At 38.0% G+C, this 17,345-nt stretch overlaps 1 protein-coding gene across 3 annotated transcripts in view; it reads right to left on the bottom strand.

The window, feature by feature from the left end:
* The window catches only part of CRYBG1 (crystallin beta-gamma domain containing 1), a 95,809-nt gene that overhangs the window by 19,811 nt on the left and 58,653 nt on the right, over positions 1 to 17,345 (bottom strand). For all 3 annotated transcript variants that reach the window (XR_014954245.1, XM_085576478.1, XM_031504397.3), the window contains 11 exons: positions 13,520 to 14,969; positions 13,265 to 13,441; positions 10,778 to 10,825; positions 10,549 to 10,667; positions 9,094 to 9,256; positions 8,007 to 8,146; positions 4,896 to 5,022; positions 4,542 to 4,577; positions 3,985 to 4,127; positions 3,594 to 3,720; positions 3,357 to 3,502 (listed from right to left, as the gene is read on the bottom strand). Coding sequence is in view for 2 of the 3 variants with exons in the window: in XM_085576478.1 (XP_085432604.1) it covers positions 3,357 to 3,502; positions 3,594 to 3,720; positions 3,985 to 4,127; positions 4,542 to 4,577; positions 4,896 to 5,022; positions 8,007 to 8,146; positions 9,094 to 9,256; positions 10,549 to 10,667; positions 10,778 to 10,825; positions 13,265 to 13,441; positions 13,520 to 14,969 (2,676 nt within the window). In the remaining variant the exon portion in view is untranslated. The remainder of the gene's footprint in view (positions 1 to 3,356; positions 3,503 to 3,593; positions 3,721 to 3,984; positions 4,128 to 4,541; positions 4,578 to 4,895; positions 5,023 to 8,006; positions 8,147 to 9,093; positions 9,257 to 10,548; positions 10,668 to 10,777; positions 10,826 to 13,264; positions 13,442 to 13,519; positions 14,970 to 17,345) is intronic.

Here is a 17,345-nt window from a genome sequence, read left to right as displayed (position 1 = left end):
GCACCATCCATGCCCCTGACACCAGAAGTAGCATAAAGCTTTGATTATACATTGTTAGTATTATTACACACAGAGAATCTTTCTCCAAAAACCTCTACATATGATATCTAGGAAGTGCAGCTCCAAACAGGGTCTGAAAGTACAGCCAAAAAAATAATCCAGACATGGGTAACTCACCAAAAATCAGATTTGCCCTCAGTTAGCCCAGGACTCACCTTGTCCAAACTTTAGGAGGGAGGTCAGAAAGTTAACTAGCACTTGCAGATTTGTACCATAATTAATAGATAGGAGGAGGTAACAAACTTCTATTTATAGGAGAGAGAAAATGGGTTCACCATACTCCTTTGTGACTGTGATTGTTAGTATCCCAGGGACTCGTGAGCTTTAATTTTATGATTCCTTGAAAGGTTTTTTCCTGAACATCAGTTCAGATATACAGAGAAGTTAAAGCTTTGTTTGAAGTGTTCTCCAATGGGGTAACCAAGGGGATATCTGTGCCCTTTTCAGCTCACAGTGGAGGTATGTTCTTGTACCTTGTGTCTCCAGTTTCACTCATGTTAACTTCCTGAGTGCATCTAGGTAAAATTTAATACCTTCTATTTTCTGTATATGAACCACTTATTACCTAATTATTTCCTTAATATCACTCACTATCCATACATACTCTAGAAGCAACCCTAATCTACATTGTGGATTAATTACTTGAAAACTAGGGGAAAACCAGGCTGATAACACAACCACAGTAAACAGATGACTACATAAAATAAACAAATCTAGGAAAATTCTTCCAGCAAGTTCAAAGGGAATCAACTAAAAGACAAAAGCTTCTTCCGGAGTTCTGGCAAATGTTTGGTGTGTTTATGGATAAAGAAAAGGCACATTTCAAACATGCAGTTCCTGTGATTTGGATCACTATTAAATAAAAGCCTGAAGAAGTTTTTAAGCACAGGGGAAATCAAAATAGTACAACACTTGATTTTAGTACTTGCTTGAACTTGCAAAGGGTGTTACCTGTTGCTAGTAAATAGTTCCATTTTCCACCACTTCAAATTCTGCCAGTTTGGAAGTAAAGTTCAAACCCTACTTAAAGCCTGCTTTCTCCCACCCTAATGGCAGAAAAATAATTTTTGAATTTTATGTTTGGCTAGTCTCCAAAAAATGCTCAAGCACAAAACATTTTCATTTTTCAAGAAGTGCATTTTCATTCTTCAATAAGTCAATCCTCATCTCCTTAGGATATATTTTTCAGGATGTCTTTACAATGGATTTAGCAAAGACATGAAAATATTGCTTGGAAACATGTTAGAAACATTTAGAAATTTAGAAATTTTAATGCAGCTAGTGCCGAATTGCCCCAAAATGGAATAGTCACTCCCCAAATGCAGAGCTGGGCTGTCTCCAGCAATACAGTTCAGAGCTGCAGTTGAGCTCAGAACTTGTTCCACAGTATCTGTGCACTGCAGTGTCAGGCTTTCTTTTCTTTGATATACTCTTTAAATTACAGAGCAATCAAATTAATTATGTGGGAAATACTGATCATCTGTTATCTTACTGATCTAACTGCTTACTCCAGATACCTGTAGTTAAAAAATTGCAATGAAAGGTTGAGGCCTTCTTAAATTTTTGACTTATTTTAATTAAATGTTTTCAATATAATACCAAGAAGGTTACTTTGAAATATTATGACAAGCTTTTATTGAATCTGTCACAGTTCACTATGTCATCTGCATTACAGCCTAAACAACTCAGGAAATTGCTCAATGGATTATTCACTGCTCTGTGACAGATTTCTTGGAAGGAAAGATATAAAAAATCTTCTACCTGAACAGACGGTTAACACTTAAAATGAAGCACTGTATTGCCAAACATGACTTCACACAGATCATTCCAGCTTTCTGACAAATTAAAATTTAGTAAGATCACCACAAAACCCCCAAACACTCACAACCTTTCTGGAAACAGAGGGGTTGTACAAAACTCTTAAGAGTCCTAGCCGCCTGACAATGCATCTCAATTTTTTAAAAGCTTATTGCTACAAATTACATCTTTTGGAGTCTACAGGGGTGGTAGCAGGGTCTGTGGGACAAGTTTTGTTCATAAAGACCTCTAGCCACCTTTGCCATCAGAGTGTTAAAGTCACTCTTAATTACTAGAATACTCAAATTCACGTATGATTCCTATCTCAGATGCAACAGACAGATTTACTAGAACAACTACATGAAGGGCATGATAGGTAATCCACAATTTGTTTCCAAACCTTCAGAGACGACTCTTTCCCAGGAATCTCTCTGGCATATTACAGAAGACAAAAGAGCACAGTGGCTTCAAAGGTCACCAGGCAGAAAAAAAACCTGCTGTCACACCATATTCATATACAAATTAAAAGCATTCCTCTGGAATGCACGAGCTTGATTCTGCAATCTTTATCCAGACAAAACTTGCAGAGATACAGCACAGATAACACAGGGGAAGATTTTGGGTGTGGCTGGGTAAGGCAGAGCTTCCAGCAAGTCAACTGCATGCACTCCAGCCAGGGAGACAGACTGTACATCTCATGCTTTTTGGTTCTGCTACTTTAGTTAATTTTTTGTGTGTTTGCAGCCATGACTGCTAATACTTATTGGCATTTCCAAAATACTTCGTTATGGTCTGTAAGGCTGTGAAACTCAATCTGCAGTTGATGGACTCAACTAATCAAACAGCAAAGTCTATCAGCTGATCAACTGCATGTGATAGCACTTGTGGCACTAAGAGTTGGTTTGTTAATGGCCATGGCTAATACAGACTTTTGGGAATCATATGTTAAAAAAAACCCAAATAAAAACCAACACTACAGCACTATACCACTGTTAAACCTACAGGACTCACTGCAAAAGCAATGTTAATTTTCAGAACAGTTACTCTCCCTAATATCAGAAGGTATTAGTGAGCATAGTAAAAGTTATCTCTATTTAAAACACGAGAGCAAGGAATCTACCTCTGGTCAAATGCAAGAAGCCTGGAAATTAGTTTCAAAACTGGAAACTAATTCCATAACAATTTTGCTGTTGAAATGCTTCAAACAAATGCAGCCACAAGAACAAGCTATTTCTTCCTCTCTTGATGAAATGTCATCTCATGCTTTCATACTCTGTGTATGTTTTCTGGGACCATTTTATCTTATTATAAGAAGAAAGATGATTTACTGTACATATTCACCAAAACTTTACTTTTCACATTCTGTCGCCAAGGGCAGAAAATTTTGTCCAAAGACTCTACAAAGAAGTCAAGAGTCCTGAGAAACATCTGCAAACACCATCAATTTCTATAAAGACCAGCATATCTCAAATGAAAGAGTGAATAAAAATATCACTTACACGCCACTTAGCACATTTATAGACTGTGTCCTCAGCCCATATCCAGTGTCTTTCAAATTGGAAATGATACCTAACACATTGATATTGGAACCCTTTGGTCCGAAGTCTTTTTCACTGTACATTATCATATGGGAGCTTGTGAAGTCCTGTCAAAACAAAGAGAAGCACCATAAGGAAAGTGCCACATGACACCTCAGAGCAGTCAGGAGACACCTACTATATGTTCTTGGAACTTACACCAACAATTGGTCGCAGGGACTGCACCTCCTCATCGTAGCCACCCCAGTCTGTCCAATCCCGATATGCTCCTTCTTCCAGCAAGTACTGATGGCCTTCAAACCCAGGCTTCTCGTAAGCAACCCAACTGAACAACAACAACAGAGTCTGCATGTGAAAATGGACAAGTGCCACTCCATGTTTTCATGAAGCAGATATAGATAGGTAATATTTATTCTTTTGCTGTGAATATTTTAAAATTTAACCCTGGTGTATACCTCAACCCAAAACAAAATAAACAAAACAAAATAAACAAAACAAAATAAACAGGGACTGGATTTGTCCACTGCAACTTCCAGCCTAGGAAGTTACTACTTCAGCTGAAGGGTAAATACCACTTTTCCACACTTACACTCCTCCCAGTACTTTCATGGATCCCACCGATGTAAGTGGAAGTCTTGTCTTGTCTTCTGATTCCTTGTCATCAACCATAAAGATCTCCGATTCTATTTCCACATGTCTTCCTTCAAAGAAAGGCTTCTCATATACAATTACCTGGAGCAGAAATGAAGGAAAAGAAAAATTGCAGGGAGGATGATGAATTCTAACAATAGACAGTTTCTTTTGCATGGGCACGTAAAGGGAGAATGCAAAATGATGAAACCAACTAGAGGGATCTCTGTCTCCTTTACAAGAGGCCTTTCCACTAGAGATGCAACATGAGGGCTTGAGCATTCATTACCCATCTGCATTATCTGGATTGCTGTCAATATTGTCATATATGCATGTAATGGATGCAGAAATGTAACAGAAGTTGTATTTTCACAGTTTGGTCACATACAAAAGGACTACCCAGGAAACCATCAGCAGCTGGCATCCAATCAAAGCACACTTATCTACCCACATGTAGTTCATGTGCTGTAAAATAGCTTTGGACAATCAACACCGACCATCAATACTGACTTTTACCTTTGGCTCCCCACTGAATTCAACTTTGCGACCACCCTGTTAAAAGGAAGAAAAAAAGAAGAAAAAATTAAGCTGTTCATGAGTCAGACAACTTATATATGTCTCTAAGAGTCATCAATTCTTTACAAGAGTAAGGTCAAATATTCCTTTAAGAGTGCAAGTGAAAATATATGGCAGATTAACGGCAGAAATGGATGCAGTCAAATGTTTTAAGTTCAAGAATTTTATAGACTAAAAATCTTAGGGTTTTTTAAAGAGATTTTTGTAAGTCTTGAAAAATCTAACCACCTTAATACATTATTTCTAGCACATAAACATAGGTCATTTAACTTCTAAGTAACAGCAGTAATTTACCATTTTCAAGGGTCTCATGGACCTAATGTAGGCTTCTTTCTTCTCCCAGAATAATAAATTAGGATATTCACCAGGCTCCAACATTAGAGGGACTCCCTGGAAACCAGGTTCTTCATAAAGAAGCCATCTAAAAGTAGAGAGGTGGAGGGACAAAAGTAAGACATAAAACCCCCGGAACATTTCTGAACAGTAAAGAACCAGATAATATGCTTACTTTAGGAACAAGATTGTTGCTCCCTTTAAAGAGAGATTCCAAGCTAATATAAACTGGCTCAAATTGGTATAGTTTCATTGCAGACACACGGCTCCAAGAAACAAGAAAGGGACTGTAGTTTTACATTTGTCTATAGCTGAATGTTTGATACATTGTGGTCACCCTATTCACACCACTCAGTAAGCCTTTGGCTTTTGGCTGGTCACACCTGGTATTTCCAGGGCTCAGTACTGGGGTAAATTCTGTTTAATACATTAATATTAATGATTTGGATGAGGGGATTTGAGTGCTCCCTCAGATGTTTTGCAGATGACAAGAAGTTCGGTGGGAGAAGTGGTGATCTGCTGAAGGGTAAGAAATCTTTACAGGGGGATCTGGATCAATGGGCCAAGGTCAATGGGATGAGGTTCAACATGGGAAAGGGCCAGGTCACACTGCCAAGGAGTGCTTCAGGACTGGGGAAAAGTAGCTGAAAAGCTGCTTGGCAGAAAATGACCTAGGGGTGCTGGTCAACACCAATTATACTTAAACCAGCGTGTGCCCAGGTGGCCAAGAAGGCCAATGGCACCCTGGCCTGTATCAGCAATAGTGTGGCCAGCAGGACCAGGGCAGTGACTGTCCCCATGTACTCAACACTGGTGATGCCACACCTCAAATCCTGTGTTTCAGGATCAGAGGATCAGTTTTGGTCCCCTCACTACACAAAGGACATTGAGGGGCTGGATCATGTCTAGAAGGGGACAATGGAGCTGGTGAAAGGTCTGGAGCACACTTATTAGCACAAGTCTAATAAGAGTGGCTGAGGGAGCTGGAGGTGCTCAGCCTGGAAATAATGAGATGCCAGGGAGACCTCATTGCTCTTTACAACTGCCTTGAAAGGAGGTAGTAGGCAGGTAGTGACTGGACAAGAGGAAGTGGCCTCAAGCTGCACCTGTGGAGGTTTACACTGGATATTAGGGGAAAAAAAAAATCACTGAAAGAGTTGTCAACCACTGTAATAGGCTCTTTAGGGGAGTGGTGGAGTCACAATCCCTGTAGGTATTTAAAAGATGTGCAGTAGTGGTGCTTAGGGACATGGTTTAGTGGTGGACTTGGCAGTGTTGGGTTAATGGTGGTACTGGATGGTCTTATAAGGCCTTTTCCATCTTAGAGGATTCTGTGACTAACTTCACTGCAAGAACTGACACACATGGAAGAACAAGGAGAGAGTACAGTCAGAAGATAAAGGTGTATTGACTCATTTTTGTTGGCAGCTTTTAACAAACAGCAATTAAGCATGAACACTGGGAAATTTTAAGATGATACAACCACACCCACATGGCAAGGTGACTCAGAATCGGAGCCTCCCTCACCTGCCAACACAGTGAACTATGTCATGCCTGTAAACTAAAGGTAAAAAATCCCCCAATCCTACAACATGCAAAAAAGCAGCAGCCATCTGCAGAATTTCTCATGGAAGCGACTTCTTTCTACACTGGACTAATAAACAGATATCTGAGAAAGATAGTAAAAAATAATATATTTCACTTCCTAGTAAAAATACTAGTCTGCTTTCCTTCACGGATACAAATGCAAGAGAGAGAGATTAATATAGCAAGAGTTCACGTAGATTTAGTAAAACAATGCTGTTACACTAGTGCAAAATAAAGACAACTTGGATGTGCGCAGGCTCTGCCTCCGTCCCAAAAAATTTGTAATTTTACTGGTCACAGATAGCTTTTAAGTGAGACAGAAATAAAGTGGAGACACAGATTAAGTGAATTAACAATCAACCTCCAAATAACATATCTGATTTCATTACTCTTGCAAGACATGTAATTTGTATTGGGGTTGCTGTTCACCAGAAATAACTTCCTGTCAGAGAACCAACTACTTGGACATCTTCAAATTTTCCTACATACCAAAATGCTTCATTTTTTTTTCCACAAATCAAGGTGTAAATATTTACTCAGATGAAATACCCTTCACCTAACAACAAAAATGTCCACATATCATGTGGTAGATTTGAAACATCTTTGCAGTGATATGTAACACCTGCCTTCAGCTGGGCAGTTTTTGATAGACTATTTGCAGCAAGGCAAGTGCTATCAGTTCCCAAACGTAAGAGCAAACAACCAAAGTCTGTACACCCTGTAAGTTCTGCAGGATGAGTGGAAGTGGCTCCAGTTTCACTTTTTCTAAAAGAAGCCTCTCTTCTGCATACTTTTCCCAGTACTACTTTGAAGCATGTTTTCCATAACAATTTACTAGTTTGTTTATTAAGCCATGAAAACTAATATTGGTACAGCACCTGGATTGCTCCTTAGAGATCTCCTTTCTCATAAAAGCTTGCTTAGTTCACAATATTACCCTCCTAACTCAGATGGCCAGATATTTTCAGGTGACATAACATCTTTGTATTACACATCACCATAAAAGCCCAGATCAAAATGCACTGTGAAATACAACAACTCTCTAAAGCACTGTCTTAGTTTATAACATAATGACTTCAAAAATTTTCTTCTTTTAGTAGGATGATTTCAAGTTTAGAAGAAAGCAAGTGGGAAATGTGGTCTTATTATAACAGTTGATTCCCCACCCTCATTTATGGTAAGCTTGCCTGAATAAGAAAAAGCAAGAGAGGCAAACTCTTATTCCTTGGCTACAAATATGCAAGGGTTATTCAGTATTTACTACACGCAAGCCGAAGAAAATCTAGCTCTAACAAAACATTCTAGGTCAGACTCCCCAAGAGTGAAGCATTACAGTGATGTACTAACACTACTGTCAACAAATATACTGCTAAAATATAGGACTAGAATAAATATAGCCTGCTCGCAAGTCTGACAGGTGTAACCAATGGTTTAAACCAAATTCCTGTCATCACACTACACATTCATACAGAGCTGCATACTTACATGCCCCAATGCACTTTAATAGAACAAGTCTTCTGAGTGCTTCCAAACACCCCTGTTTCTTCAGTGTCATCAAAAAAGGAAGTCACGATTCCTAACCCTTCAGGCTCTGTATACAAATCAATTCGGCAAACCCTGTAATCCTGAAAAATAAAGATTGTCATAACCACTTGATCTGTGCTGTGAGTTCTGTAATTACTGTGCATAACTAAATCAGTTTTGAAACACCTGTTTATTTTAAATTGTTTCCCCCCTCGTCAATTACTACTGCTATTAGATGCCTATAATAAAAGTATAGCTAAGCCAGTTTGCCTGTCTCTGTTTGAACCAAGACAGTCAGTCAATCTCTAATCAGCATTTGCATTGTTTACTTTCTGCCATCTAGGCAGGAATCCATCTTCTTTCATCAGTTAGCATCTCCTCTAGCAAATTAAATACTAAGATAATACCAAAAGAACCACCCTTGAAGAGAACTGCAACTTAAACAAGAATTGTAGTTACAAGCAATATATATTTGTCCTTTTTCCTTTCCTAGTCAAATAACTTTATAGCTTGTGCTTGTTTTGGCAACCTGCAATTGTAACTATTTAATAGTAGGTTAAAAGTGCATGTAGAAAGGATGTTCCATCATGTGTGCAACTCACTGGTAAGTTTGTCCATACCAGGCAGACCATAGTTTGGTGTTTCACATTGAAGTCTGTATTGAGTGCAAATTTGGTTTGTATTGGAAAAAAATGAAAAAGCCATATTTTGAAAATATTGAATTATTGATGGTTTTCTGGGATGCTTTTCCTGACACTCACCAGACTACAAAGCATATGCTGTATGTAGTATTTTGGTGGCTACTCTAATAAAGCCCACCAAGTTCTGTTCTATCCTGTCCTTCCTCTTGATGTTACCGCAACGCCCACTGTGCAAAAGACCCCACATGCATTTTGTGATTAAACATGAAATTCAATACAGAATATTGTTTCATGCACTTGTAGCTCATGTTATGTTTGTGTCCTAATAGACCAATCACACTCCCTATCAGTATAAAACATCACTATACATTAAGATCTATAAAAAAATTTTGACTTATATTACTTGCCTTAACAACATGTCTTATTGAACCGATCACTGCAGGCTTTTGAGAATTGTAGTCACTTTGCTCTTCAGAAGCACCTGCACCCCAAATATCTGTGAGTTCCAACTCTCCTTCTTCCAATGGAATAGAGGGGCCTTCAAAATTTGTTTTTTCATAGAGAATCCAGCTTAAAAAAAAAAAAAAAAAAAATTTCATGGTGCTTTATCAAGTGTGATTTGTAAAAATTATGTTCCCACTTAACAAATTGTTTCATACACAGTACTGTTTCCAAACCCTTGCTATTTTCCCAATACAGCCTAATCACCCAACACTGCTGATGCAAGCCATTTTCAGTCTCTGTGACACCTTTACAAACAATGATAAAAACAAAAATGTCTACTGCTGAATTGTACTTTCACAAAAAACTCCTCCACCTTTTAAAATTTATAATTTGTGGCAGCAAAGACTACTGTCTCTCAATAGCAGACTTCGTATGAGATACTAATCAGAACCAATTTGTAAATCAGAGAAAACAATGACACTGCAGTCTGCTACATCATGCTTAGATCCTGTGAACAACAGCATGGAGTTCCACAGGAGCTGGGGTAGATGTTCCAGAAGATGATAAGAAGACAAGGACAGCTTCATTTTTAATGGCAGAACAGAATATATAACTAAATAAGAACTTTATCCATCTGCAAATATAAACTCTTCACTCAGGCTCTCAAAGGAGGGAGGAAAAAACCCTATATCCAGTCCCTGTAGACCATGCTAGAAAAGACGACCTGGTTTACAGAGATCAAAAGGTTTTTGTTCTAGTTTTCTGAAGCTAAACAGCAATCAGTTTGCTTCCCAGTACCTCCTACTGTGGCTAGCCCTTGTGTCTGCACCTTACTATCAGATAATTACTTTTGAGAACCTGCTATTTGACTGCATTATAGCCTGGCCACAGCATAACTTGCTGTGCTAGCCACACTACTAATGGCCCTTCTGTGGATGCTATGAAGAAAGCAGGAGATGAACTGGCTTTGAATTATTCTTGGGCAATACAGCTTTTAGAGCAAAATCCCTCCTTTTGTCATTGAAACAGTCAATTATCTCTACAGCACCATCCTATTCCTTTGGTCATGAAATAATTATGTAAGACTGAGCTTTAAACTTATTTGCTAGCCTTTTAGCCCAATCCAAATACTATGCAAGAATCCCTAATGAGGAGTTGAAGAGAATCTGTCATTTCATCCCACACCTATGCCTAGTGAAATCTCGCACCCCATCAGATGGCAACACTCACTCAATTAGTCAGCAAAATAGGTTTTCCAGCTCAGAACTTCCTGTTGAGGAGGTAAAATGCCCTATTTCTTGCTCATAGCTGTCCATTTACAAGGCAAACTTACTGTGAATCACATTCCAGTTCTGTTTCAAAACAGTTTTGGACAGAGTAAAAAATCTTTGTATAAAGAGTAAAAATGGATCTCTTACCATCCTCTGATGACTTTAACTAAAATTGTTGGTGACAGAACCCAAGAACTGCAATCTGGAACATCATGGAAAACTTCAATGCCAGCTTTTTGACAGTCTGAGTCACAGTATATCACCAGCTGCATTAAAAATCCAAACAAAACAGAAAAACACACCAGTAACATACAGTTCTATCTTCCTAAGTTTTAAATATAGAAAGGAACACTAAAACTATTAAAATTGATCTTACCTTGCCAGGTCTGGGATTGATTTTATTTTGTCCATTTCTTGGAAGTGTCTAATAGACAGTGAGAAGAGAAAAATTCACAAAAAAACCCACAAAATCAAAAACATTTTCAATACAGATACTCAGCTATAAAAAAAAGAACAAAATAAACATACTCAAAAAATACTCTGAATAGTAAAAGTTAATAACCTTTCAACTATACCTAATTACCACTTCAATCTCTACTTCCCCTTGTAGAGCAGCATCTAGTCACAAATGTATAAAATTATACACTTTTCTAAAACTCTGAATTATCATCTCATTGAAGTCGACTAACCTCAGATCTGAAATGCTTTAAAATCATCTTGATCAGCTTCCTACACATTCCAGGATTTCAATGCCAAGAGACTGCTTTAAAAACTGCCACTGATACAGTACATGCTGTACAATGATAAAGATGAGTTGAAATGTGTAAAAATGTCAAGCCATAAAGCACGATGCATTTTGAAGGAATATATGAAAAGACTGAGGATGCATGATGGGACATACATGTATGAGCAAGCTAGCATAATCAATTTTGTGATGAACACCTTGTTTCCTCAAAAAGCATGAGACTGCACACTAAGTGATAAACTAAAAATATTCAGAACAAAAAAAAACACGTAGGTATATAAAATCTACAACAATGCTGAAGTCAGCAGTAAACTGTATGATACAGAATATATGGGAAAGTTGTGGTTGCATCACATCACCTTCAAACAAATAAAGCAAGCATTGAAATGATGTGTTTGGTTTCCTAAGGAAGGACAGGAGTGCTCATTCTGGGACAGGGTCCTGCTCTTCTAGGAATGATTCACACAAACAAAAAGACAAAAACAGATCCTGCCCCTAAATAGGTAACCAGCAACACGTGCAAGGAATTAAAGAGAACATAGTTAATATGCAGAGCAGGCAGTGGTCCTAAGACTGTTCTTCACCACCACCAGGTTTTTGTAGGCATCATTAATACATGTTGAAGCATGACTGGTTTTTTAGCCTGCGCTTCAATTCCAGTTAAAACTTGTTCTGTGTTTTGAGGAATGACAAAGTCATTGTTTTGGGATGCCCTTACTCTTTCCTTCGCATGACCCATTAGCCATTGCATCATTATTTTCTTAGTCAGTGGAAGATGCACAGCAGGTACACTTCACAGAAACATTTTTGATTCCTAACTTAAGCAAAACAATTCAGTCAGCAACAGTAGCACAGAAATACAGAAACCCTTTGAAGCCTAAAGGGATTCTCTCAAGTGTGGTCTTAGGTATGTACAGACTCCACTGCTATATCAGGCCTCCACGCTCTACTGCAAAATTGAAACCCACTCAAGAACAACAGTTTAAGTAGCAAAAACCAAACTAAGACAGTACTAGACATTTAGCTTTAAATTTCAGCTTTTAAATCCAAGCAGAACCATCAGAGTAAGAAAGCTTCTTTAACTGGTAACAAAAATCTACTCTACTGTAAATAACCCTCCTAATTTTCATCTCCACTCTAATTAGGAAAACTTCCCATAAGAGAAGAATCTACATTCTCAAAACTGCAAGGTACCATGGATGATTGTCTCCTGCAAGGTGACAAAGAAAGGAGCTAATTCTAAGTTGTCACTCCTTTTAGTAGAACTGCTACAGCAGATGACCATTAGCTTCTGAAAGTATTTCTCAAACTTCTTACATGCTGCTTCAATTCCACAGGTGACATTCATGTAGCTATTAGTCTTCAGAAAACATATTTTTTCCCATGGTTCTTAGATTTCCTGAATATAGTTTTCCTCACAGGTTACAATAAGGCCTTACATTAACAGAAATAGCAAATACTACCGGACATTGTTTCATCATTTTAAAAACAAAAATTACAAATATATTCCATATTAAAGTTGCTTTGAGGGGAAAATATAGGTCTGTCTTCAGTCAGGAAGAACAGATGCTTGTAATCAGACCAAGGGACAGCCCTCCACTGTAGCAGCATTTTCAATAATCACTACTATCCAGTTCTTAAGGTATTCTTAAAGAATATATATTTTTCTGCCAATGCACAGGAATACAACAGAGGGCTAAAATAAAAATGTGCTCTGTTACTTATTTAATGGTACAATGGCTGAATGTCTTGTTGGAAGAGATTACTTCAACAGAAGTTTTCTGAAGTCCACAGAAAGCATTCTACTAATTTGCAATAAAAAACTGAAGTTAGCATAAGATTTGTTTCAATATAATACAAAATCAAGTATGAAGACATATTCAAAAAATGCTTTCCATTCATATTTGCAAAAAGTCTCAAAATAAAAACCCCTTAATTATATTGATAGATGTAATCTCATTTTCAGATCAAACTGGTACCATACCTAAGTTCACCTCAATGTATTGGCAATCTATATATTTCCCAAAGAACGGAAACAAAACAATATATGTATATTGTCTATCGAAAATATAAAAGCTGGATAACTTTGCAGGCAGTTTTTTAAAACACAATACTTACATCCACATCTAATAAACCAGGGGGGACATTTGATTCGTATCTGCTTGTTCCTAACCAGCTCGAAAAACCTTTCTCAGGATTGCCATAGTTGGGCATTTGTAAACTTAGTTCTTTTTTTGCACTATCTGCTTGCAGGTACTTCTCCACAAAACTTGGAAACTTCATATCTGAAAGAGACTGAATTGCAAAATCAAAATTAGCAATCATTCAGCAGGTCAACAAATATGGTTTCATTTCCTGACTGATCTTTATTACCTCAGATTTTTGAGGCATGATGAATGGCCCAGAAACATCCTGTTGTAAAGGAGGCATCCCCGAGGAGTCAGTTGCAAAACCTGTTGTGTTATTTACTGAAGTGACAGAAGTGCTAAAAAACTTCTCTTTAGAAGACAGCAAGCTTGAGAAGAGGGAGCTTTTTTCAAGCCGTGATCTCTTAATTTCACCATCTGTACAATCAAGATTCTCTTTTCCATTTATTTCCTGAGTAAAGGCAGGTTCCTCTCTACATGACTGCAGAGCTTTGAATATGATACTTTGTTCCGTTGATGCACGTTTGGGCCTGACTCTGGCTATTGTTTCCAAGCTTTGCATTTTCATTTGCTGTGCTGGTAACAGATCCTGTGTTTTTTCCCTCCTCAGTCCCAAACCAAAAGTAAATACACTAGGATCAAATACTTTCTCTAAGTTGTCTTCATGAATGGGAGGCATTGCAAAGTGTGGTGCTGGAGACTTGGGAAGCTTTGACCTCTTCTTTTTCTGCGGTAAACAAACTGAGCTGTCTAAATTTTTTATTGTTTCAGCAAACTTCTTCATGTCAGATGGGGAATCAAAAATGCTGTCATCTTCAGAAGATCCATTACAGGTTTTCCCTGGGCTCTTTTGTGTATTGGTGTTGTGCTCTGATTCCAATACACTGTCTTGATTGCTGTCATCATACTGGAGTGTTGCTAAGTTCAAATCTCCTGGCTTTACCTTTTTATCTCCATTTTCCATCTTCTTAAATTCTGATCTGGAAACCTGAGATGGTAGAGGATATTTATCATCACTGCAAGTCGATACAGCCTCTGCATTTGGCAGCACCTTTTCTTCATTTCTATGGAATTCTGAGCTTGTGTAATTTCTTTGGTAGAAAGGATCTTGAGCATTTTCAGTTTTTACAGGTGAGTGCAAAGGCAGTTTAAAAGGTGAACTTTCTTTCTTTGCTGTGGTTAATTCTGGTTCTGGTTGCTTCACAGAGACACTACCAGCATCACTTTTGCTGCTTTGGTTAAAAAGGGATATAGCAGCTTTTACTTTAAGTTCTGTTGTCTTCCCAATATCCTCATAAGAGGTAAAGATTTCTCCATTTTTGCCTTTTAACTCTGCAGTGCCTTCTTTCTCCAGTGTGCCATTCTCAAATAACTTCTGGCGACTGCTTTGCTTATTTAATGTTTTATCAGGCTGCTCATTTTCTTTAGTTTGTTTTCCAAATTTCAGCTTTGCTCTGCCAACAAATGTGCTTGGTACAGCATTATTTTTTGAAGCAAGGATGTCAGTAGGTCTCTGGCTCTGGTTGGCACATTTGTTTTCAAACAAGGAAATTTTGTTGGCAATGTTGCTGTTAGTTTTATTAACTGGTTTTTCAAGAGTGTCCTGCTCACTTTCTAAACTGTCTTGATTCATAGGTGTTTTTAAATTCAGCTCTATATTCTTCGGTTTGGCTGGACTACAAGAGGCAAAGTGACACAGAGTGACATCTTTAATTAATCTTGAACAAGCTTGTAACAATTTTCAAAACAATAAAATGTAGAATTATAAACCACAGACTTAATTCAAATTTTGATATCTCAAAAGGAATCAACTAAAAGAGGAGTAACTATATGAATTTAAAAAATTAGACACTAAATAAGGAGTATATATTTCAAACATGTACTTAGTTCTTTAAGGTTAGTAAAACAAACACAGCAACTTACAGCATCTGCAATTGAGGCAGAGAGCTCAACTACTTATGACTGACAGACATTAAAATTTAGTAGTGAATAGGCAGAATAAATTATAAACGTGCAATTCCCTAGAGAGTTTAGAAAGCAAATCCCAATTCATTAAGGTGATAATAAGTTGGTTAACATTTGCATATTCTCTCCAATGAGTTTTGAAGACATCTGCCCAGATTCTTTGCAGCCTTTACACCTACACTGCAGAAGCAACCTCAAATTGAGTGAAAGAACTCTTCCACTCTCATGAGTGCTTGCAGAAAATGTTAGCTGTCCCCAAACACTGCATCACCACCTTGGCTAAGCAAACACCACATGTGAGGACTGTTCAACTTCCTTCAGGTAAACTTAACTAACAATTTAAATTGTGTAAACTAAGCCTAATCATTTTACAATAAATTAATTTAGAAACACAAATGTTTCCTATCAGAGTGGACAGAGACACATGTACAAGTACATGCACACAGTACTCCTGTGCTATGGCAGAAGGCTGATGATGCACACCTGAGTGTTTCAAGCTCTTTTCTCTGAATGCCTACAACCAAGAAAAATAATTTGTCCATGTAATTTGCTAATGCATACTGTACAGTATGAACAGCTGTGGATATGCAAGGCAGATGGCTTCAAAATTAATCAGTCAGATCTAAGGAGAGTCCTGCTTTCCAAAGAGGAATCTGGAGACACTCAGCAGTAGGAGGACAGGTAGAAACTGCCCTACATGAAAACTGACAAAGGTAGGAGATAAAATAGCTTGCAGCAATCTCCAGGGTCCCAAATGTTCTACCAATCAATGGATAATTCTGGTATTTAAGTGCTTTCTTCTCTTTTTACCTACATAAACTGTGTTCACTAAGTTTTCATGCAGCTCTTTAATCCAAGAAAGAGATGAGATACAGGAACAACCCCAAAAGTGAGATCCTTTCCCCTCTTCTTCAAGTGATACATCCCAAGTAAGAAATAAAACCCTTCTAATGCAAGACTCTCCATTGTACAAGCTTTATTCTTGGGAATACCATGAGTAACAAACTTACTGAAGTAACAGGAGGATTCAAAAATAGTTACCTACAAATCTATACAGAGAGCAACTATTAAAAATCATAGAATCATAGACTTTTAAGAGGCTTCAATGGATTTTAAAAGATCATCTAGCCTCAACTCCTCTGCCATGGGCAGGGACACCTCCAACTAGATCAGGTTGCTCAAAGCCTTTTCCAACCTGGCTTTGAACACTGCCAGGGTTGGGGCATCCTCAACCTCCCCAGGAAACCTTTTGTAGTGTGTCTCACCACCTTCACAGTAAAAAGCTCCTGCCTAATATCCAATATAAATTTTCTGTCCCTCAGTTTGTACCCAGGACTCCTTGTCCTATCACTACAGTTCCTGGCAAAGAGTCCCTTTTCAGCTTCCCTGTAGACCTCCATCTTCAGATACTGGAAGGTTTTTATGAGGTCTCCATGCAATCTTCTCTTCTCTGTGAAGCCCCAGCTCTTTCAGCCTGTCTCCATAGGAAAGGTGCTCTAGTCCTCTTATCAACTTTGTGCCCTCCTCCAGATTTGCTCCAACAGCTCCATGTCCTTCTTATCATCATGTCATTTCAGAGACAACTTCCCAACACTGCTCCCTCTAACTACCAGCCTACTCAAGCTAGTTCACAACTTTATGAAGAATTATGAAAAATGCATGATCAATAAAAAAGGAGATAGCAAACTTAAGATCCACTGGCCATACTTCAGATAGGTGCTAATAAAACACACTTGAAAAAATTAAGGAAAAATAGAAAAGCGGGGAAGGCATGAAGGGAATTATCATACAGTATAAAATGAAATATATTGAGGTACTACTTTTCACTTGAACCATTTCTTCCTAAACTTTTAAAAGTTAAATTATTCCATGACTTTTCTCTTTGGAAAACTAATACGAGTTACAAGGGAGCTCTGAAAATCAGCTAGCCTAACTTCCTACTCAAAACAGGGACAGCTTCAAAGTTAGATCAAGCTCCTGAAGGCTTTGCCTGACCAAGTTTTGAATAACTTCAAGGGTCAAGATCTCACAACTTTCCTAGTGAAGCACTGCAGCCACTGCTGCTGTGAATTATTTTTGCCTTATAT

Source organism: Lonchura striata, chromosome 3, assembly GCF_050655825.1.
Source record: "Lonchura striata isolate lonStrDom1 chromosome 3, ASM5065582v1, whole genome shotgun sequence".
Taxonomy (NCBI): Eukaryota; Metazoa; Chordata; class Aves; order Passeriformes; family Estrildidae; genus Lonchura; species Lonchura striata.
This window is presented reverse-complemented; position numbering and strand designations above follow the sequence as displayed.